Genomic DNA, 23,580 nt, shown 5'->3' with positions numbered 1-23,580 from the left:
AACACCAGCGACACCTCCCCGGCCATCCATCTCTTTTGCTCTCTCCCATCTCCCGCCTCTGCACATTTCACTTTGACAAATGCACAAGAACAGGGCCGCTCCTGCAGGACTGTGGGAGGCGGGGAGGGGAGGTATGGATCGGAGAGGGGAAATTGGATTTGATAGATAAATATCTGAGGATAGCATTACTGCTCACTCCTTCTCTCTCTAATATCCATGTGTGTGTGTGTGCATGCAGGTGTGGGTCTGAGTGGAAGGACTGTTGAGTAGACTGTTTTTGTCAAGCTACCACCCGGACAGCTCATCTCAATAGCACATTAATGTTTAATGGGGACTACAAATATCTGACATTATACAGTAATGCTTTTTGTGTGATGTCTGTGGTCGCAGACGCAAATTTGCGAACCACAACTTCATGGTAACTTTATTGGTTTTTAAGCATTGACATGAACAAAATAGTATACAGGCTAAACTGTTAGTGTAATTATTGTGTTAAGTATTAGGCAGCTACTTTGTGCATTCATGGCCTGAGCATGAAAATGAAACTCTTCCATCTACTTCTCTCTTTAAACAATACAGCGTTTTGTACTAATTGTTTTATTGCATGAAAAAGTGGGTAATAGCAGCATGAAGAACAATGAGCACTGTGTAGAACGCTGTCTTGCAAGTCAAGAGCAGCAAATGGGATGATGTGTGAGCATGCATCTGCTGGTATTTTAGAAAAGGGGTGGGTCTTACCTGCAGACTTGGGAGTGAATTTGTCCCGGTTAGCAGCACACACAGCTAGTACCCTGTAGCCCAGGTCCAGATCGTACCCCTGCTGAGCAGCGACGCGACTCACCACCTGCAGATCAGCATTACATCAACTGTTTTGTAACCATTACATCATTTGGATTCAATCATTATCTATCGATACACTTTCTTATGCAACACCATAACAATATTGATCTTCTACATGAACAATGAATGCTAAATAAGCAGTTAAGGCATCTTAAACCCTTGTACTCGCATAGCTGTGTTAATATTTTTGAACAGCTGCTATTATTGAATTCCCTTTTTCTTCAGACACACATTCAATAAACACTTAAACACACAGATTAATGTGGAGTCTGCCGCGTGGGTTTCTCCAGTGATCCTCAGTCAGGATGAGTCTGATCACTGTATGAACCTTAAAGAGAGGTGAGAGAGCCAAACCACGGTCACTCTGCAAAGCCAGCTGAGCCACGGAAAGGTTATAATCTAACAAGCCTGCTCTGGCCCCAAAGTGAACCGAGCTTTGTCTCCTGAAAGAATGTCACTGGTTTACTCACAGAGGGAAATGTGGCAATAACAGTGTGTGTGTTTGTTGGAGAGTGGTGTAGAACAAGTTAGGAATGTATATTTTACCAGCGTCCCCCGAGTGAACAAGGGCTTAAAATCCTCTTTTTCGCTACTTTTTGGAGAATACCCAGTCCCTAGCTCCAAGGTTTTAATAATCCTTTTGTGATAATGACTTCAAAAGGAGGTTGAACATTTATGGGACATGAAGCAGGAGCCTCCCGGACTCTAATATAAAGTTAAAGGGGATGCTGAGTGATGTTAAACAGGACTCAGGAGACAGGGGTAAATCATTATTAGAAGGGAACCCCCTTTGCTTTTATCTGCTAACAGATGACAACACCGCCGCTCTCTCTGACCTCAAAACACACATTACCGTTAATAAGGTCAGCCGGGGTGCCTTTTAGGGAGCCAACATAACAACGAGCAGTGATCGTAAAGTGCCTTAGTCACAGGTTATATGGCTGCTTGAGCACGGAATGAAAAGCTTTGAAAATGATGGTAATAAATAGGGTTTATGCGATTGCTTTAAAGATAATGACAATTAATAATGTGCAATTACAGTTTCAAGTAAATCATGGTGGTTTATTTGAAGCTGTTGATGAAAATTCCAGGGATAAGTGCTTCACAACATCATCCATTCAACCCAACCATATTATGCAAACAATGACGAGTCCGACAAACAGTCCAATCGCGTTGCTGTCAATCGTTTCATTTCCTGCGTGAGTGAGTCTGCCCTGCAGTTTGCACAGGGCAGGCAGCCAGCTACAGAGGCTAGCATAGATTCAACAAGGATTTAACAGTGTTTTACCTCATAAGCCTTTTTCAGCTTAATCTCCTTCTGAGGATGTACTGTACATCCAGGCCTATATTCCAGTCAATATTAGAACACTGCTAGAGGGGTGCCAGAAGGTTACTTTGGCATTGATATTTCTGTTTCTCTATTTGCTAGAGGGAAAAAAACACTTCAGTTCTGTGGTTTATTTCTGCCAAGACAGGTCCTTGTGATCAAAGAGGCAGGAATAATATATACTGTGAGTCTGCCTGCACTGACATTATCCACACTCTTAATACAGTATGCATAAAGACAGAAAAACACACACATTGTGGAGCAGACAGAGCTAGCAGTGCAGCACTGACAGCTCAGTTGTGTCATCTTTTATTGGCTCTGGAGCCAGAGACCAGAGGATGACCTCCACGTGTGCAACATGCCAGAGGGAACAAGCATCTCCACATGAGGCACACTTTCACTTCAGCTACAAATCTCACGGGCTATGATTGATGCACAGTCATCTTTATATTTCACTTCAGCGCTCTGATACATTACCAGCGCAGTAACGTCAGGAAGATAAAATCCTTGAAAGAATGCTAAGACTTGTTGCGCGCTATAATTCTCCAGATAAGAAGCCGTTCGCTCTCTGAGTCTGATGAAACAATTTAGCTGATGGAAACAGCCCCATACTGAGAGGGATCACAGCGGTGGGCTCCATTGTATAGCTTTTTATCAGCCTTTAAGAGGCTTTTATTGTGATTTACACATTAATGAGCATTTATGTGTTTACTCACGCTACCACTTCAGCTGGGGACAATGTTCCTTCAGTGCCTCATAGGCTGATCTTAACGATAGACGCGTACAACTTTCAATTCTATGCTCTAAAGCCTCTTTCCCAGTGTCACACTGTGACTTAGTGTGTGTGTGTGTGTGTGTGTGTGTGTGTGTGTGTGTGTGTGTGTGTGTGTGTGTGTGTGTGTGTGTGTGTGTGTGTGTGTGTGTGTGTGTGTGTGTGAGTTTGTTCACACACCTGGTACAGGCCAGCTCTCTGGCCCAGTGCCCAGATCGATGAATGGTAGGTGGTGAACTGAAAGGCGATAGCCAGGGGTGACTGGCTACCCACAGTCCTGTTCAAACCTCTTTTTATTGTGCATGTGAGTGTTAAGCACTAAGTGGAGAGAAGCAGTGGGTGACAAGGACTTTAACCTCTGTCACTGGCCCCTGACGGGCTGGGCAGCTGTGTGCTGGATACAAACCTTACTAACCTGGTGTGACTATAACCTGCTACTGACTGTTTCACTCAAATCGGAAGCGAAACATAGTTTAACCCAAATAGAAAAGGTCAATATAACTATATCATTCATCTTGTTTTAGCTTTTGTATCGTCTAGGTTAACCTGAAACAAAAAAGTAGGCTAAAAGTGGACAAATCGACCCGTCTGTTTTTCCTTAGTGTCCAAAATCAAATTATTGTTTTGCTCATGTCTAAAAAGTACCTGAAAAACTCCACGGAAAACCATAATTACTGTTTGCATACCGTCAGACATCCCATGAGGCTTTGCTCGAAAGGTCGCTGGAAGGCCCGGGGATCTCCACACCAGTCGAGCAGCTCTGTGGCCGCCGAGTGGAAGTTGGCCGGGTTCTGTAAGTGCTGTGCAAACACAGAGAGAGGAGACTGCTATTAGAAACAATGGAGAATAATGAGCGTGATTTTTTTTCAAATTAAGTACAAATTGGAAAAACACTGAAACCAAATAGTTTGGCAGCCCCACAGCCTCCCTCCAAACTGCCTTGATTTAATGTCTTGTGTTTCTGCGCAACCCTGTGAGGACCTTGACTCCTTCCAATGTACGCCCACTCAGGGCTCCGCTGCATTGTGGGAAGAAGATCACACCCATATCAACAATGATGCCAGTGTTTCCTGTTAATCTCTCTTGGCAACACCCAGCCCTCACCCCCCTGACCCACACAGCAACCAAATTTTCCCTCCAACTCTCCTGCTCCCTCTTCCCTTCATTCATTGCCTCTTTTTTTTTAAAGAACGTAGCAGAGCCTCGGCACCAGAGGTCCACTGGCTGGCTTGGCTGTGCACAAAGAAAAACAACCTTGGTCCTGGCAGCTATGTGTGCAGACTCAATGCGCCGTTGGTGTGTTGTCTAATCTCTTTCAGTCTCTCTCTGTCTCTCTCGCTTGCTCACTGAGGCCTGAAACAGTTGAGTCTTTTCTTCCCAGTGTCTGAAGGCTACTCAGGCTGGCAGGACACAATAAGCGGTTTTAAAATTGGGCTCCCTTTCTTCATGGCTCAGGAGGTTAATAGCTCTGAAATGGCGCGGAGCTGCAGCGTGTTCAGTCGGCGAGATTGAGCCCACTTGAAAGCATTTATTATTCTCATCTGGGGCTGAAGCGTCTTGTTTTGTGTGTTCTTGCAGAAAAGGTAGAACTATTGTCTTTAGGGGGCAGCAGAGGTGAGCGTTTTTTCAAAGGGGCAGCTTTTCGGCAGCGTGTGACAAAAGGGCTCTTGGGTGCGAAATGTGGCCTAACATGTCAGGCCTGGTACCCGCCTGCAGAGACAATCTCTGACTACTTCCAATGATATCATGAGATTCAAGAGAGGCCTTAAGTGACTCATCTTTTCTGATGTGAAGATTAGCCATTATAGAGCTATAGCTGTGGCCTCTCAGAGGTTTGGGTTGATGATGAAGTGAAGCAGTGAGAGTGAGGGAAAGTGAGAGATGCTCTTGTTGAGTGAGAGGGAGGAGGAGAGCCTGTTCTAGATGAGTGATATAATCTGGCATTATTGCTGCTTGATGGGAGGCGTATCAGCCTCCAGCGCGAGAGGAATCAGAACTGGCACAGCAGGGGCTGTCTGTCTGGATCTGAACTCACAGCTCCTCCTCTGCAGCGCTCGCCACCGACTCTGCCTGACAACCTCAACTCTGGTGTGAGGGGGAGGACGGCGGAGTGAAATAGCTCTGCTGAGTTTTTTAGGGAGGAGGATGGGGGGGTCTGAGCTGTTTCTTGTTGTTGTTGCTGTTCAGGGTTGGATGAGGACAAGAATGGGGAGGTGGAGGGGGAGGGCTTCAGCAGACAAAGAGCCAGACGTTTGACAGACTGTCCTCCGTTGGATGATGGACTGACTTAGCCCCTTTTTTTCAGGCCAGCCAAGGATCAGGCTGTTCGCCGCCTACCTGGGCCTGGCTGCGTGGAAAACAACACAACACCTGGCTCTGGGCCAGCGGAGGCTTTCCCCAAACCAAAACAAGACCCTGCTGGCAGGACCGCCACAAGCTCAGCACTCGCTGACTAACTCGCCGCCTTTGAAGTCTGGTTTACTACGAATTCTATTACACCCTGAGCTGAGGAGTATATAAACCAACATTTATTAAGCTAGATGTGTGCAGGCTATTTAGGGCTTATCAGTGACGCCTGAGAAAATAATGGAGAAGGCTTTGTGAAATGAGTAGTGTCAAATTCAAACAAATTCAACTCATTTAAGAAAAGCTGACATTTTGGAAATAAGGCTTTTGACGCCAAGCACTGAGGCAATAAGAGCCTGTTTAGGTTAAGGTTAATAAAGGAGGAGTACAGGAGGTTACGAGGGGCAATGGGGGGGGTTAACAGCAGGCACAGAGAAAAAGGGATATGTCACCTCATAATTGCAAGCTCAAAGCCCTATCATTTACTGATTCACTGTAAGGCGCTGTGTCACATGGATGTTGGGAGATATAAAGGATCACACCCACATAGCATAAACAAATAAGCCCACAGCCTGCCAGCCAGTCAGCCAGTCCTTGTAGCCTATTAATCACAGGCAGAGGCGGTAGCCCTGGGTAATGTCTGACTGTGTCTTTCAGTGTGTATCAGTCTGCGAGGAGTCTCCTAAAACCTGGCAGTCAACAAAGCGTTTAAGAAAAAACAAAACAAGGGCGGCTATATGTCAAGAGTGCCAGGAACGTGATGTAAGGGAGCGCAGGACCAGGAGGGGGAAAGTCTGTTGTGTTGCTCTTTGAAGTCTCTCCTTGTGTGCACTGCCAGATTTGTAGCCTCCCTCTCTCCCTCTATGACCCTGTGCAACATGATCTGTGTGACTGGAGCTAATGGCCAGAAAAACTGATGTCCATATAAGGTTCTGAGAGGAGAAAGGAGAAGGAGGAAATGTAGCATCTTGTATCAGGCCTCCATGAGTATATGTCTGCAGTGATTGGTCTGTATACACACCTGTTTGATGCACAGCAGCCTGTCATTGGTCTGCTGGATGTGCCGGTCCATTGATGGTAACGTGTTCATTTTGATGTCTTTACCGGGACGCCATCAAAAGTGTGGAAATCTGTAAAAGGAAGGAGAGGTACATCAGGTTTTTGTAGCCGATGAAGTTCAAACAGCATTTTAGGAGCTTCACAACAGTGGAACCAGCTTGTTTATGCACTGAATCATCGAAGGGCTTGAAAAAACAAGTAACAGAGATATTCCACAGCAGCGCTTTACACGCCCAACAGAATAAAGTGATGAAACCTTAAGAAAACATCCATGCTTTTTATGTAGCTGTCGGAGAAAAATCGAACACACACTGCAACCGAGAAAAGGACATCAAGTCTTATCTCTCTTTAAAAGAAGCATACCTCACAGTCAAGGTTATCAGCGTGGCAGAGACAACAGATTTATACCCACATCTAAGAGGAGATAAGGTTCAGCTTTACAGCATCCCTTTCTCTCGGCATATATCTTGTTCTGATCCAACAGTGAGCTGCTACAAGAACTATTTCAGCCCCGCACTCATCACTACATCTCGGAGAAAGCCTGGATTAATAGGTATCGTGCTGGTTTGCCAGCGAGGCCTCCGTCCCTCACCATCCCTCTGTGTTTATCTCCATCAGTGTTGGTCCGCCTCACATTCCTCCGCACAAAAGGGGAACTGAAAGACCACAGGTGGGGAGGGGGGAGAGCCAGGGTTCTAGAAAAGCTGCTCAGTACTGATAAAGGGTCCCCCAAGATCCCCCGCTGTGAGAAACAGAGCGAGAGAACGAATACGATGAAAGAATAGTCCTCAGCCGGGGAGTTTTCATGTGTAATGCTCAGTCTGGTGAGCTTATCTTAGAAAGACTATTGCACACTTTTTCTGTCTCTTTCACTCTTACACACACACTTAAGAGCATGTAAACACAAAAGATTGAATTCTTCACTTTGATTAAGCGTAAAAGGTAAAACTTCAAAGGAACACTTTGAAAATAAGAGTGTATTACTAATCCTCTGAGCTTAAGCATTAGCAGAGTAGAATTACCTGGAGTGCACTCGCACAAAGTCTAAAACATCAGCGGATACTTTGCTCGCATGAGTAAGGGGGAATTTCGGGAGCAAATGTGGTCAAACTGTGTGGTGGTGAAATGTCAGGTTACACGGGCAGTTTTTTTCTGTGAAAAGTATTTACAAAACAGCTGACTTTACATTCTTCAGGGCTCAAAAACACACACATTTTATGACCGTAACTCTGGGTGGCCTAATTCTTCTGCATGTGCTGTCTCCCAGTATCCAGGAGATGTCTCCCTCTCCTGCTGCTAACCAGCGTGTCTTTCTCACACACTACACCCGGAGCAAGTGGTCCAGAGAGGGCTCCTTTAAGCCCTGACAAGTGCTACAAATCCCCTTCAGCGGCCAGGCAGCTCCACGGACCGATAACAGGGCACGCTCCAGCCCGGCGCTGGCCATCTGACCTTGTGGATATTGATTAACTGTTTCTACTACAGCTCTCCTTCCTGCTGGCCCAACACAACCCGCAGCCAAGACCCACGAAGAAGGAGGAGGGAGTTCGGAGGGGGGCAGAAAAATCTGCTTCTTTTTAACCCAATAATCTCCCCTCCTTCCCTCTGTTGAGCTTTCACAAGGTCCAACACACACATCTCCCACAAACGGGCAGAGCTTTTGTTAGTCGGTGAATGGACGAGCCTTCGGGGTTCTGAAAGGAAAATGAGTGAGGTGGAAATGCGATTGGCCGGTGGCGTTTAAACTGAGATAAGAAGTCAATCCACCTGACTGCCTGTCTGTCCAGGCTAACAGCACCACACCCCCAACATGTGTTGCATAACAGACAACACATGAGTGGCAGAAGCCCTCCTCCTGCCCTACATCCTCACCCCTCCTTGTTACTATCTAGATAAAACACTGTAATCTGTCAAATCGTCACAGGAAGTCGAATGTTTTACGTAACAGTGAAATCTCTGCCTCCACTTCTCGACAGATTACAGCTGAACTGAAAACATAAAACTGTAAGAATGGCAGTGATTTCTCCTTTTATCCAGCTTTTTATTTTTTCTTTAAACTTTTTGAGCTGCTGCTGTTATCGTGTGAGCATGCACACACGCTGAAGACAGGGCCTGTTTAATCTTTATTGTCTTCCAAACATCTTAATCAGCTCCAAAGGATTACACATCCAATTACGCCGTGCCTGTTACAACCCCTCTTTAAACAGCAGTGGGAGGATGCTGCTATGAATCACAGCAGAGTAACACACCACGAATAATACCAACATCTGAGTACGCCTCTGTTCTTTTCTCTGACTGTTGCAAAAACAATCACTTCTTGTTTCCCTCCTTTTTTCTTACCAGAGCAAAACAGGCTGGGGGGGGGGGGGAGAAGACACTGCTCCGAAACAAGAGGAAAGCTTAATGTAAAGCACTGGAGTATGGCAGGGAGGGGGCAAGAGGGGCCGGCTCAGTGGGGAAAAGACACAGAGAGAGGGAAAAAGAACATGTTGGAATTATCTCTTCATTATCAGCAGCAGTGCACAGGCACACCCACTTATTCAAACATACACATGCGTTGCGTGTGATCACTCACTCACCAGCATGAGTGATTTCTCATTTCAGACAAATGACTACCACCTTTTTTAGAGTGCAGCTCGCTCTGTGAGCGTGATGGCTGGTGGGGGTTGCATGGAAGCAGTTACAGGATCTCATAATGCACTCAAATAGGGTATATTGTATAGAGCAGTGATTCCCAACCTGGGGGGCGCGCCAAAGATCGCAGGGGGGGAGCCAGGCCTCAGATGATTTGAGGCCAAATATCATATTTAGACTTTTTTTTTTTTTTTTTTTTTTTACATATAATTGTAAAGCAATACAATATGATATGTATAATTCTTTCTTTAATAGAAATGTTTCTTCTGTCCGTAAAGTGCCCAAACTAGGCTTTTCTGGATAAGCGCATTTTTAAAAACATAGTCATTGTCCATGCCGGTTTCAGTTGGATTATTGGTCACAGTTGCTTCGATCAGATCGACAGATCGGCAAAATCCGTCTTACTTTGAGCATGTGTTTTAAACAGTTTAACTAACAGCAACTTCCAACAGGAGTCATTTGGGGGGGCTCTTGGGAAAAAAGGTTGGGAACCACTGGTATAGAGCACATTTAGGGGTAATATGGGTGTTATCAAGATAGTAATATGTGTATTTTCAAACATCAATAAATATAGTATCAGGGCAAGCCACTATGTGCAAAAAAAAGTTAAAAAGACTGTATTTAATCCTTAAGTGGCACTTTGAGGCAATCAAGTTTGCAAGCACAAGTAGGTTGATTTAATTCGATTCGTGAAATGTACTAAATGACCATATAATCAGATGATTTTGCTACTGAAAGTTGACAAACAATGAGCCCTATGAAGCAGCACAAATCCCTCAGCCACACGAAAGCTCTGTATCCTGAGGCCGATATAGTGTTTTCTTAAATTTGTCTGGTGCATTCTTTAAGTTATGCTGTGGTTTGAATTGGCTCCAAAGGCCTCTGGAGGGAAAAACCATATTCTTTGCATAAAATATGTTCTGTTTGAGTTGAATAATCATGGCTTTGCATGCGATACTATGGAACATATGGCGTCTTAATGGTTCATCTTCTTATAAAGTGTAGAGGGCAGTGCTGAACAATATAAAAGGAGCAAGTCTGGCCAGAGATCATCTTCATTATTCAGCAACAGTGTGAAAAGGGAGAACATAACTATCACTCCTGCTCTCTGGACACAGTGGGGGATCTCCTCCTCCTCCTCCTCCTCCTCCTCCTCCTCCTCCTCCTCCTCCTCCTAGTCTTCTTTTATACAGCCACAGCTTTTCTTTCTCTCCCTACTATGTGCTTTTCGTCCCCTTTTCTATAGCCCTCAGACATCATTAGAGCCACCCAGCGTGCGACTCCTTTCCACCACCTTCTATTTTCCGTTCTATCATTTTCCTCTCTCCGTCCCTCATATCTCAACCCTCCTGCCACTCTTCCTTCCTCCCTTCCTCCCTTCCTCCCTCCCTCCCTCCTCCTCCTTCCTGGGGCCCCGTGCGGGGAGCTGCCATAACAGGAGGTGGAATGGATTCATTTGCTCTAATGTGGTTTGGGCTGCAGCGTGGCACGGCACAGAGCTCCTCTCCCTCTCTGTCTGCAGTTCATGTGTTTTCAAACAGACCAATCAACACCACTCAGCTGTGCTGGCCTGCCTCTCCCCTCCCCTCCCACAATCTCTGCTCTCAGTGTGTCTGTACAAAGCTACCAGCCCTCTTTCACACACACATGTACACACTATTATCTCTATTTGCAAACTCCAATTGACAGACAGTCCCTTTCTGCTCTCATTGCCTTCTTTTCTCCATTCTGTCTTTTTATAAACCTACTTCCACCATCACATCTCTGCCTTGTTTCACTCTTTGCTAATCCTATCCTCTAATCTCCTCCCCCCCCCCTCTTAGCAAAGCCATCTATTGGCCACATCGCTCCCTCCGGCCTTTATAAAACTCAACATCATCATAACCACCAGCCTCAATAAAAATGTGAAATGGCTTGTCCCAGGAGTGGAAAAAATAAACTCTACATGTCGCTGTTTGTTTATCCTCTGTTTTAATGTGACAACCACAGCAGCACCGGGCAGCTATGTGACACCCTACACCGAGATGCAAACAGCTGTGATGTGGGGATATCTGAGCTGCTCTGTTGCTGTCTATAAATATGGAGCTTCAGTTATGGAGTATTGCAGGTATGCACCACCAGATACCCCCGGGAGCAGACGATTATTTCACCACTCAATGTGGGAGATCAAAAAAGAGCACCATGTTCCAAGTGAGCACAGGGTGCCCTCTTCTTTAGCTAATATATTTTAGAAATGGTAATGGCTACACAGTGCTTAAGCAGTATTTTGATGCTTACATGCACACATAATACTGTATCTGTAAACAATTACATTGTATTTGCCGGTTAATTGAGTCATCGTTCATCTTCGAGAATTCTGGTCTTACATAAAGTCGTTAGTTGCTTATTTTTGTCTAACTGTCAAAAGTCCCCCCGAATTAAATTTGCAGTATAACCGAGAAGGAAATTAAAACCACATTTGTAAAGCCAGTAACTGCATTTCTTCTTGAATCAATTTATTTCTGTCATTCAACTTATATTTCCCCTCAGCACGTGAAGGCTAAAAGTAGATCAAAAAGGTTATTAAACATTGTCCTTGTAAACAGAGACATGGCTAATAAGATACTGTTTGCTAACAGTTTCATAATATCAATTTAAAATGTGTTATGTCACTGTCGTGCTTGTTAAAGCAGGTCGTGATGCTCCAACATTTAAAAAAAAAAATCAGTTATAGCATAGGCTGCCATAATACTGCTCGTCAGATGGTCGACACAATTCTGAAACAACCTCCTCTGAACCTTCCTGACATTTGGGGGCTGTGTACGACCATTTCTGTAACTTTCACGAACTGATATTCAGACATTCACACCATTTTTCTGCAGAATTGACAAAGTGACCATTTTTATTTATTCTTGACACAACAGAGTGCAACAATCGTGTCTGAAATTGTGCATCATTATCATTAGATTTAAACCATATGGCACACTGTGTTTATTTCATAATGAAAACAAAAACCCAAGACGATGCCGTACATCCTAAATAATGCTTAAACATTGTAATTTGATTAAATAACAATTTAACTAGTTTTTATAGACTTTCTTTGTTATCCTGGTGTGTGTGTGGGCCCATGTAAGTGCACATGTCTATGTTTTGATTGCCTCAGATGCAATAAAAGGGAAAGTCCATCTATCTACTCGTGAGATACGGAATCAGGTCATCCATGAGCAGAACGGAGCTTGAGCTTCACGTGATGAATGAATGAACTCCTTATTCCATAGAAATTTCCAGTTGCTGAGGACTATAAATACCAGCTGGAGAAGATTGTATGTCCTGGCTGCCACATACAATTTTCCACTGTCACGAAAGGCAAGATTCTATCACTTGTGATGCACAAGGGATGAAGCAAAGGTGTGTGTGTGTGTGAGGCCATCGTCTAGCTTGTATCGCTGCACCAGGACATCATAAGACTTCCTGAAACACTGAGTCCTTCCAGTGAAAGAGTGCATAAAACTCAGAAGCTTTATTAAGTGGAATAACAGCAGTCGGGTACATGAGGAATATATGAGGAGATGACAGTGTATCTGAGGAGAGTGATTGACAGTGCAGTGTGACAGGCTTGTGTAAAGCTAACCTTACGGGCCTGACTCCAGCAGAGCAGTTAGCTCACACTCCGCCCCCTGTGACTGCTGAATGGGTAAACTGACAAATTCCATGTCCTTCGGTTTCAGCAACGGCAAACTGCTGACCCAAATGCAATTAAACAACATCCACTGGGCTGAGTGTAACACATCGATGTACGGTAGCATATGAATGTGCATGTGATAGTCTTTGCGGGGAGAGGGTGATGAAGTGTGTGCAGAAAAGAGAAACAGAGAGACAGGAGCAGAGAGTGAGACTTACAAAGAGCGAGTGTGATTCAATCTGCTCAGTAAGCCATGAAATGGTATTGGTGTCATTAGGGAGAGCAAAAATATATCTTTGCCAGTCTGCCCTCCACTCCCCTTGTCTTTGACACTCCAAAAGCACAATCTTTGCTAAAAAAGCAACCAGCCAAGCCTCTCTGCACTTGGCGGAACAAAAACGTCCTACAGTGCTGCAACCTTTCTGTCTCCCACTGATCTTTTGAGACAAATCCAATTAACCATTACAAGAAAATATTCCTAAGATTTCACAATTAGAAATCCTTCTGATTTCATACACACAGTACGGCCAGTCGGCACAGAACATGGAGAGAATGAAAAGGACCTTACTATGCTGTGCAAGGACTTCTTTAAAAGTCCAAACTTTTTCAGAGCACAACTGAGGAAAGGGAAATTGCTGCTTTGCTCATTCAATCCCGACAAAACTACTTTGAGTAAATTCAGTTAACAAAGGACATCTTCAGAAGAATTACCATCATCTAACAACTGAGGAAAATACCTATTGTATCATAAATATATCATAAAAACAGACAATTTAACAAAGACTGAACTAATAATCTGTCAATAAAGCTGGCCATCAAATCACTTATCGAGAAGTGTTTCCTAAACTTCGATAACTGCCTGCATTCAACGCCATAGAGAACCGCAGTGACGCGTCCTAAGACCCGGAAGTAAGTTAGCATTTTTACCACTTCCGGTTCCTTCGACAAAAAGCAATGCAATTTCTCCATAGGGTTTTGGAAAATAGCTCGAAATAAGGTCTGTATTTGACACAAATTGAAGAGACAGATCACGTTTTGTTCTACGACATTAAATACATCAGCAGTGACCCCACTGGTGATCTTTGAAGAATTTACGTGTCTGAAAAACGATGGTTGTTCACAAGTGGCTGAATAGGACTACAGAAGTTGTCGAGGCCGTTTTACGTCATTACACCGAACACGTAAACACTCCCGCTAAGTTTGTTTGCCCTGTTCTGCTTGAAAGCAAGTACCTGCGCTCTTGTAACTGTTAAAACAAAAGCTTCAACTTGTACAATTTTGAATCTGTATTTTTGAATATAGATCTTAAGTCGGCGTGACGTTAAAGCAGCGACCCTGCTGTAGTTTGTTTATAGCATAACGTTAGCATTTTGCTTCTGGCGACTAGATTTATGATTCGAAAATGATAAAAGTAGGGTAGACATGTGGATATTATCCGGCTGAACAAAACGTGTTCCATTTCTTAAATGCGTGTCAACCACAGACCTCATTTCCAGCTATTTTCCAAAATCCTATGGAGAAATTGCATTGCATTTTTCAGTAATGATGTAAAACCTTTCACCGCTAGGGAGCTTTTATTTTCGTCTCCATTTCTCTGTTTGTGAGCAGGATTTCAGAAATATCAAGTTCCAATTTCCATGAAACTTTGTATAAAAGGTGTAGTATTGGGTCAAGGAAGAACCCATTCAATTGGAGAGGATCTGACCAGAAAATCATTCAAGCGACCGCCCCCTCGGGTTGGAGCAACAACACAGCTTCAGATACTGTATCAAAATGGTGCTTAAAGAAATACAATAAAAAAACACATCTTCTTTGTAGCTTCATGAAAACGTTGAAGTCGGACGAACTATATTTGCTTTGGTGAAGGTCTGTGCTCTCAGACTGCCATTGTAGTTTATCCTTGCAACAATGTTTTAAGTCAAAGTTTCTCTCCAAGTAGAGCCCCCTTCATAGTTGTAAGTGATAAGAAGCCATGTTCAAGAGAGCATTTTGTGGGACCAGCAATGCCAACACAAATACAAACAAATCAAAAGTGGATTTGTATTGAAAAAGCGAAATAACCTTAGCGAGACCTTCCTAAAAGCAAGGAAAAAGCGATGCTTCCATTCATCTTGCACCGTGTGCCAGGGTGACAGTATGAGTAGCAAAGAACTCAAAACATCAACTTGCTGTGAAAATGCCTAATGGTGTGCGCGGAGCACCAGCTTCATTCACTGCAGGGACAATTCACACAGGTACTATTTGGCAGAGAGAGCGCAAAAACACAGCTTTGAAAGGCTAATGTGCTTCAATGCAGCTTTCAGAAAAACACTCTTTCCCTTCTACAATGCACTCCACCACTGTAAGTGTGCTTATTTGTGAACTCGAGCATCTTAACACAAAGTCCGTCCTGTCAGCTTTTCTTAACGCATGCATGTGTGCGAAACATGTTGAAATTATGTTTGACATAGCAGGCAAACAGAGACACACACATCTACAAGCCCCAAGAGGCTGTAATGTGTTTATTTGCAAACTGATTCTCGGTAAAATGTTCTTCTACTGTGACTCTGCTTGTGAGGTTGAAGGCATGTAGAAGGAAGACAAGACAGACGAATAGAGGGGAGAGAAAAAACACTCATACAACATATTACATGTAGTGGGAGGCAGGGGGAGACGTGCGCGGAGAGGTAGGGGGGAAATGGTTGCAGAGCAGGCGAGAGCGATGGCGAGAGGTCATCCCTGGGTAATTTGTTTTGGTCCTCTCAGAGCGCAGACACACAGGGAGCAGGTAAACCAATTACAGTGTGACATGAATCACCAAGACCTACAGGCAGCCACGATGCTGGCCGGCCAGGCAGCAATCCGGGGCGGCCAAACAGCGAGCCGAGTGCACGCTGTTTCTTTCCCTAAGTGCAGGTCAATCACGAAGCCAGAGCCATCGCAGACATCTGGAAGGAACCGAATGAGAGACGAAAACAAACATCATTTCCCCCCACAGAGCTGAGAGATGCTGTGAAGCTCTGACAGCTTTTGAACGTCTTCAATGGACCTGGATGTTCTTCAGAAGACTTCACAGCGGCTGTTGGGGAACGTGTAATCGACCCCAGCACCAAAACTGAATATGCGATGCGATGCAGATTCACACAAATGATGGCTTCATCTGTGATACATCAATCTAAGCTGACAGTATGTGTCTCCGTTTCTCAATTCGAAACACTTCCTCACAACACAACAATAACGATACGGCTCCTTTGAAGAGGCACAAGTTTGGATGTCAGATCCTGATGGATGTCAAAGCCAAGTCAAATTCTCCAGGGGGAGGTTATGAGTATTTACATGACAAAGACTTAAGCAATTACTTTAATTTCCTTAATCGCCCGATGGCTGTCATAACCATGTCGTGTCAGGCTTCAGTCACATAAACGCCACTGGCTACATAACTGAGAAGCAGGCAACTTGTAAATAAACAATCATCTAGGTCTCTTTCTCGCAGGCAGAAGCCCTAATCCTCAAGTTGATGCTAAACTGACAGCAGCGCCGTGAAAATCCGCGCGAGAGAGAATGAAGTTGACAAGGAGAGGGATTGGACTGGATTAGATATCGCCTTGGCACTTGGTTTTATTTGATGTGGCCTTGGTGCACGTTGTAGATTCAGGACGGGTAAATATTTGATGAAGGGCGTTATGGTGTTGCTGCTTGCTGCTGCCAGGGGCTGTTCTAAGGGAGCAACTAATAAAGACAGCGGCAGGCAGATTGTCGATCACCACCGGGGCGCTGGCAGAGCAGAGAAGTGGCTGGAGAGCGGTGTTGAGCCTGTCGCACTCCCAACATGTTTACCAAAGCATCAGGTCCTCTAATGCTAGCTCAGCGGGGCAAAGATAGCTCTTCCCTTGACTGTAAATCACGGAGAGCACCAGTGGGGGCTCCAGTGAGAAACAGTTGGAAGAGATTTCCTAAGATGTTAGATCTACCATGTTGCTGCCCATTGAAATTAATAAGGGCCTCTGAACTGCTCTCTGAGAGCCACTAACTGGCCATTTGCACTGTCTGGCTCCACTGGAAATAGCACTCCTTGCTTCATCTCACAGACCCTTTCTCTTTTTTGTTTCCGTCTCTCCATCACACCCGATGCTCTCTTTTCTCTCTCTGTCTGTCTCACCCCACAATTTCCCATCATTTCTTTCCTCTATCTCTATCGTCTTCCTTACATCTCTCTACCCTCTTCATCTCAGTCTCTTCTCCTCTCTTTCCACCAAACCCCCCCCCCCCTCCTCTCTCTTCTGACTCCTTGTTCCCTACCTCCCTCCCACCTCCTCCTCTTTTCCCTCTCTCTCCGTCTCTCTCTCCATTCCTCTGGCCCTAAAACCAGCCCCTCGGCCGCCCGCTTGCACTCACTCAGATGGCTGTTACCATGACAACCCTGTTCTTTCAGCTCTTGCAAAATAATGAAGACAATGTGTTTTCCATTTAGATGAGTTTTCTGGCGCAGCAGGGAGATATGGAGTGTCCATCTTGCCTCCTCTTTCACTGCGGAGGAAATGTAATAAAAAAGGGTTTCTAACCTCTCTCTCTCTCTGACACTGCTTAGCTCAGCCTCTCTTACACACACACACACACACACACAATTTAGGGTGCTGTGTAAGCCAGCTGGGTGGTAAAGTGAGCTCAGTATTTTTACCACAGCACAGCCAAGGGTAATATCTGGTTGGTGTTGCAACAAAACACATCATCTGCAGCGTTAGCCTCTGCACTGTCATCATCAATGTAAAAAAAAAAAAAGTGATTGACAGGTGGAGTTGGGACTTTGCTGATTAAAAGAAACTGTTATGTTACACAGTGCAAAATGAGATAGATTACATAGTCCCAAACCCTGTCGTCAAATCTGAGCTCTGACATTGACAAACTGAGAACATTTTAAGTGCTACCTTTGGGTTTTTGTAACTTATCAAAGATATTTTCACAGCTCCAGTGTGGTAACAAACACCATGACAACTGAAATTGATGGAAAGGGCTCGCTTTCTTTCTCCCCCTGGAATGGATTTATTAAAGTGCACGGCACACGAGGCGAACTGCAATCCAACCACTTGTTAGGGACTGGAAACTAACATTTGGCGGCTCTGAGAGGTAATTTGGTTGCAACAGTCAGGCAACAACACAAACAACAAAATCCAGTTTTTTTTTTATTGCTCTATTTCTAATGACAGCAGTGTTGCAATAAAAAGCCTCGGCTGGAAGAGAAAGAGTAGACTTTGAATGAGTCTTGAAAACTGGTCTATGTGTCTAAATTACAGGTGAAATACTGATTAAATCGAGAGGCTGCGGTTTACAGTTGTTTGTGTTCATATACAGTGTTAGGACTTTGTAGTCTTAAAAATAACATGCCAACATTTAAATATGAGGAAGCTGATGTGCATAGTTCAGGACTTGGGATTGCACACTGAGGCATACTGTATACCTCTTTGAGAAATATATATAGCTCTCTGCTCTTGAGGAGACTAATATGAGAGCAATAGAGAGCGAGCGCAGTATAATATGTGTATGTCTGGGTGTTTACAGTGGAAATAGTGAGTCTGGGACATTTTCTTTGGGTCTCTTTTCCAGTGTTTATGGAGAGTGGTGAGGAACAACACTTCCTGAGAGGAAAGCCAGTTTTCCAAGCCCAAACCCTCTTCCAAGCCCCGCAGACGGGGAACGCTCTGTCTCCAATTTATGTTTTCCACCCAGTGCCGCGTAAACACGAGTGTAGAAAAACGGTGTGCATGGGTGTATTTCAGATAAAACACACACACACACACACACACACACACACACACACACACAACACAAAAGGCAGGACTAATCTCGAACAAATTAGGCAAAACATCTCAGATTGCAGTGATCCCCCTGCGCTCCCAGAGTTGATCAACTGTAATAGACTTCATTCTTAGAAGAAGCTGTTACAAGGAGATGGTGTAATGAGGGTCAAGCTTCACCTAAAGCCCACTCCACTGACCTCCTCCTACTCATCTCTCTAGTTCCTCTCTCCGGCCTGTCAATGCCGGTGACAGAGGGATTTGAAAAGAAAGCAGGGAAGAGAATCTCTCCTTCTCGCAGTCTCTCTCTCTGACGGCCCCCTCCTCTCATTCTTAATTACATCCAGATCAGACTATTAATGAAGTCAGTCTGCTTTTAACAACACCTACAGGGAGTGAAGGAGGGCTTTCCTTGACATCAAATCAAATCTGGCTCCTGGACTCGACAGGTTTTTCTGGCCAATTAAAACTGACACACTAGGCTAATGCTATTGCTAATGCTAACGCGAGGCTAATTATTATTTTAACTGTTGGATCAAAAAGAGTACGTCACTGATTGAGCGTCAGCGTCGTGGTACTTGCGGTAGAATCAGAGCCATTGGTTTTTTCATTCTAACAATTATTCTCCCTTGTCGAACATTGACATTACCCAGAATGCAATTGAAAGTTCAGGTGAAGAATAAAGTGTGTTGTGCGGCAAATGTAGCATCAAGCCACTAGCTTCAAGAAGACTGGGCTTTGGTTTGGGCTCTGGTGAACTAATATCTTTCTAACTCAATACCGGTTTATTTTTATTTTCAAACAACCAACCAGATTCATAATCACAATTTTCTGCCTCTTTCTGTGATCACAATTGTATAGTATACCATTTCCCTTCAATTATTCAAGTGTTACGTGGAGGAAATGTCAGTCCAGAGTAAAACCATTCAGGAGCTAATCTTTTCCATTTTGCTTTACAAATGAACTAATTATTAATAAATTATGAACATCTTTCAGATTTCAGCGCTCTGTAGAACCAGCTGAGCTGTTTGTTTGAAGGTGTATCATCCATCAGCTCTCTGTTGTTTGACATGCAGAGAAGTGATGACAACCCGCCATGTGTGCTGCTGTATACATTTTAAAAAAAAACTAATCATCAGCTTCAAAAACGCCATCATGTCGCTTTCTTTTCTCGCGTTGTTCACATGCCTGCTGCGAGGTAAAACAACCTGTGTTTGATCCTCAAAGGGTGCAACGCCAGCGATGCACATGCAAACACGTATATGAAAAGAAGGTGGGGGTTGTGTATTATATAGTTCCATATGTGTATAGTGATGGCAGCCTTTTGATGAGCGGGTTGCCCGTATGGGGGATTTAAAGTGCTCCACTTGCTTCCCACACGCATCCATTTTTGATGTTCAGCATGTGGCGGGGAACAGCTCCAGGCTCTCTGATCTTCTCAAGACAGTCCTGTCAAAAAGCATGATGGCTGGATGTGGACTTTTCACAGCCTCATCTTTGTGTTTACACATGTGAGAGTGTGTGCCAAGAGGTGTGTTCATTTGTGTGTGTTTGTACTCTGCCTCTTTCTATAATACCATTGTCCACTGCCACCTGCCGAGCACAGCAACATTAGCAACCCTCCCTCACACACGCACACACACACACACACACACACACACACACACACACACACACACACACACACACACACACACACACACACACACAAATCCCAACAGATCAAAACACTGCACTCCATCAAATCCAGTGAAAAGCCTGTTTACTGATGATCCGGTGTGAAGACAACAGGCGGCGGGAGTGGGAAGAGAAAGAGAGAGAGAGAGAGAAAGAGAAAGGTGAGGGGTGAGAGTGGTTGAGGGAGTGAGGCAATCTGGGAGTGGCCAACTGCAGAGGCTTTTATTATCCACCATTGTAAAGAAGCTAGGTGGGATAATTGGTCTCCTAAGCTCAATGTGCAGCATGCATTTTTAATGAGCCCACACTGTTGCTCATTTAATATATAGGCAAGAGATTGCAGATAAGAAAGAAACGCTGATGTTTAAGGAGAAAGGCGGACTGAGGGAGACATGTTGAATTATTCCTGTAGTTTGGCTTCTGTTGTTCATTTTGATAGTTTGTTGCTTATTATATATGTCTTGTGCCAGCAGATCTTTTCTGAAACAATTGTATGAATTTCGAGTTTCACTGCAATGTCTGTTATGCTTGTGTTGTTACTTTAGTAAGTGTGTCTCCTGTAGGGCGATCATTTAAATGTCAACTTTCTTCCGTTTGTCGATGTGAATGATTTTTGAGGTTCAGTGTGACTATTTCAAAATTGATGTAAGTAAATATTGCCCTGATGTACTGTTTAGCAATATCCCCAAACGTATTCTGATACATATTATGATATTGATATAAGTGCTGCATGTTCACTATTATTTCTGCTGATATTTCCTCAATAAGTAAATGAATCAATAATTTTATCAAATGTTTCCATCAAAAGTCTTCTTTTCTCAGAGGGAGGATGTGGATGATATCAGATTATTTAAATAAAAACATATTTTCATTATGTTATTATTATTTTAAGGGACATAGAGAGGGAATATTAGCCAATATGGACTTGAGTATTACTAGCACGGCACCAACTTAGAACCATTGTCCAGCCAAATTCTGGTAAAATATGCAAGAGGTTCATATGCCAAAACAAAACCGAATGGTAATCCACCGAGTGGCTGGCTACATATGAACATTTAGTAGCTCTCCAGCATCTAGTTAACAACCCTCTGCAAAGCGGGAGCTACACACTCTGATCAAAACTAACCGCTTGTAAGCCGGAAGCTCAGAAAGGCCAATCCTCCTCAGCCAGGATCTGTGGGGAAGTACAGAGTCAGCCAATAAAGCACACACCAGCTCCAGCCAAGACTTCTGACCCGTCAAAGCACCTCTTAATGTTCTAACTGACCTCAAAGCACCAAAGAGTGAAAGCCCCGCGCTTTACAGCAGTCTCAGGCGGGCTTTACAGGGCTGCGCCAACCAGGAAGTTAAGAGGCTGGTGGCAGGAGCGCAGAGTTTAAGTGAATCAAGAAAACCAAGTCTTGTTTAGCCCCGGCAGGAGTCCATCTCTCCTTGATGGAGGGCGTAATGCCTGGGCTGCCACCTCGTAATAGCATTAAACACCTCCCGAAGTGTTGTTTAGGGGCAACAAACCCAAAGGCTGTGAGCGGGGCGCTTACAATAGAGGACTGCACTTGGACTTAGAACAAAAAAAAAAAATGGTTAGGAAGAAGAGGGGGTTGAAGAGGGGTGGCAGGAGGAATAAAGAGAGGACAGGAGGCAGAGAGGAGAGGTGGCAGGTGGAGGGAGGTTGATTAATGGCAGCTCCTTTTTGCCTCTCTCTCTCTCCCTCTCTCTCCCTCTCTCTCCCTCTCTCTCCCTCTCTCCCCCCGCTGTCCTACAGTACTTCCTTCAGGGACCCCACAGACCTCCTCCAGCATCCTGCTCCAAAGCCCTCCGTGAGATCTCCAGTCGGGGTCCATCCATCAACCCCGCTCCCATCTTGAATGCATGATGTAGTCAGCCACAACAGAGGAGCCCACTTCCCTCTGTAGTAAACCTAACCCAGCCCCTGTCTGTCCTCTGTCTTCTCGCCACAACAAACGATTATTTTTCAATAAATACAAATGAATTATTCAGTCTATAAAAGAGTTAAAAAAGGCCACAGACATTTTTTGTGTCACAAATTAAAGAACAATTTCATCCACAATACAAATAAAGATTGAACATAAGGTAACCTTTTATCTAAGTAGATCTTAGTGTCATTTTAATAGTACCAATATTAGTTTTGCTACTTTTTCTTCATGTTTTTTTGAGGAGATAAACATGTTGTATATGAAAACCATTTTTAGATTCAACAAAATAAGCTCAACCTCTCAAATCTGTGTCTAACGAGCAACCCTACAAGAACTGCTGGATCAATTCAAATCTAACTAACACAATTGGATTTGCTGTCTATAAACCAATGGCGTTATTGACTAAATATGTATTCCACAATGTGTCGTCTTCTTCCTTTCTATTGGCATTGTAGTTAGAAAGTCAACTTGTGTAGATTCTAGGAATGTTAGCATGACATATGGCAGCTTAGACAATCAAAACATTGATTGGCTAAAGCACTTCCTGGAGCTCCAGTGGGGGAGGGCCTATGGTATGGGCTCTGTATATAGTTGGTACATATTTCTGTGTATGCTGTTCTCTGTCAGGGTGGTTAAACAGGGTTTGTAGTCATCAAGCCGTGGCCGTTCTCTTTGATGGGAGGACAAAAGCTGCCAAGCGGATGTGAGCTAGCCCCCACCTCCATCTCCACTACTACACACCCCCATCCCCCGGCCCAGCGGCCAATCCTCTCCTCTGACTGAGCAACACACACACACACACACACACACAGACGCAGAAAGCTGAGCATAAGCATCTGGATAACACAAATGGATTCTATTTTCTGACAGCTGACAGACGGACCTGCCGGACGGCCGCTGCTAATCTGCCACCTCCTCCTCCCTGCACCACCTATAATCCCCGACAGGGACACAAACAGCGGAAAAGAAAGAGTTCAGGACACAGAGAGAGAGAGAGAGAGAGAGAGAGAGAGAGAGAGAGAGAGAGAGAGAGAGAGAAGGAGGGACGCTTGCATAATTGTAAAAGTAGGCTTGATCTTAACTCCTCGTCTGGAATCAAATGGACTGCCCACTGGCTAAATAAACACTTGTTGGCCACTTTGCTAATGCTACTCAACACAATGGAAGACGGATGATGTTTCATTCATGCTCTCGGCTGCCTTGTTTGATTTTCTGGCACAGCAGAGTGTATATAGTAGAAGCAATAATCAACTTTGGAGTCCGATGAAAGCTGCAGCAGTGTAGGTCTTACTCAAGTCTTGTTATGTGACAAACGACTCTGCTGCAAACACGCTCCGAATGATAAAACACACAGTGAGAGCCATATTTCTTCCAATTAAGTGTAACTGACTTGTAATTTAGCCCCATCTCCTGTGGGTTTGTTTGTGACCCTGCCACACTAGTGGAAGGGGAGCGGACGTAAATATGAGGTGTATGAGTGTGTGTCTTGTGTACTACAATATGTGCTTTGTATTCATCCCAGATAACAGGAGGCCGTTGGAGGAGAGAAAACAGCAGTC

The 23,580-nt window shown here is 44.3% G+C and overlaps 1 protein-coding gene across 2 annotated transcripts in view; it reads right to left on the bottom strand.

Moving 5' to 3' along the window:
- zmiz1a (zinc finger, MIZ-type containing 1a) overlaps nt 1-23,580 on the bottom strand; it is a 97,983-nt gene that overhangs the window by 25,206 nt on the left and 49,197 nt on the right. For both annotated transcript variants that reach the window (XM_079688760.1, XM_079688761.1), the window contains exons 4-6: nt 6,307-6,415; nt 3,626-3,739; nt 739-844 (exon numbers count right to left, since the gene is read on the bottom strand). In XM_079688760.1, coding sequence (XP_079544886.1) covers nt 739-844; nt 3,626-3,739; nt 6,307-6,375 — 289 coding nt within the window. In that variant the 5' untranslated portion in view covers nt 6,376-6,415. The remainder of the gene's footprint in view (nt 1-738; nt 845-3,625; nt 3,740-6,306; nt 6,416-23,580) is intronic.

The sequence above is a fragment of the Notothenia rossii genome (assembly GCF_949606895.1).
Source record: "Notothenia rossii genome assembly, chromosome: 6".
NCBI classification, from domain to species: domain Eukaryota; kingdom Metazoa; phylum Chordata; class Actinopteri; order Perciformes; family Nototheniidae; genus Notothenia; species Notothenia rossii.
This window is presented reverse-complemented; position numbering and strand designations above follow the sequence as displayed.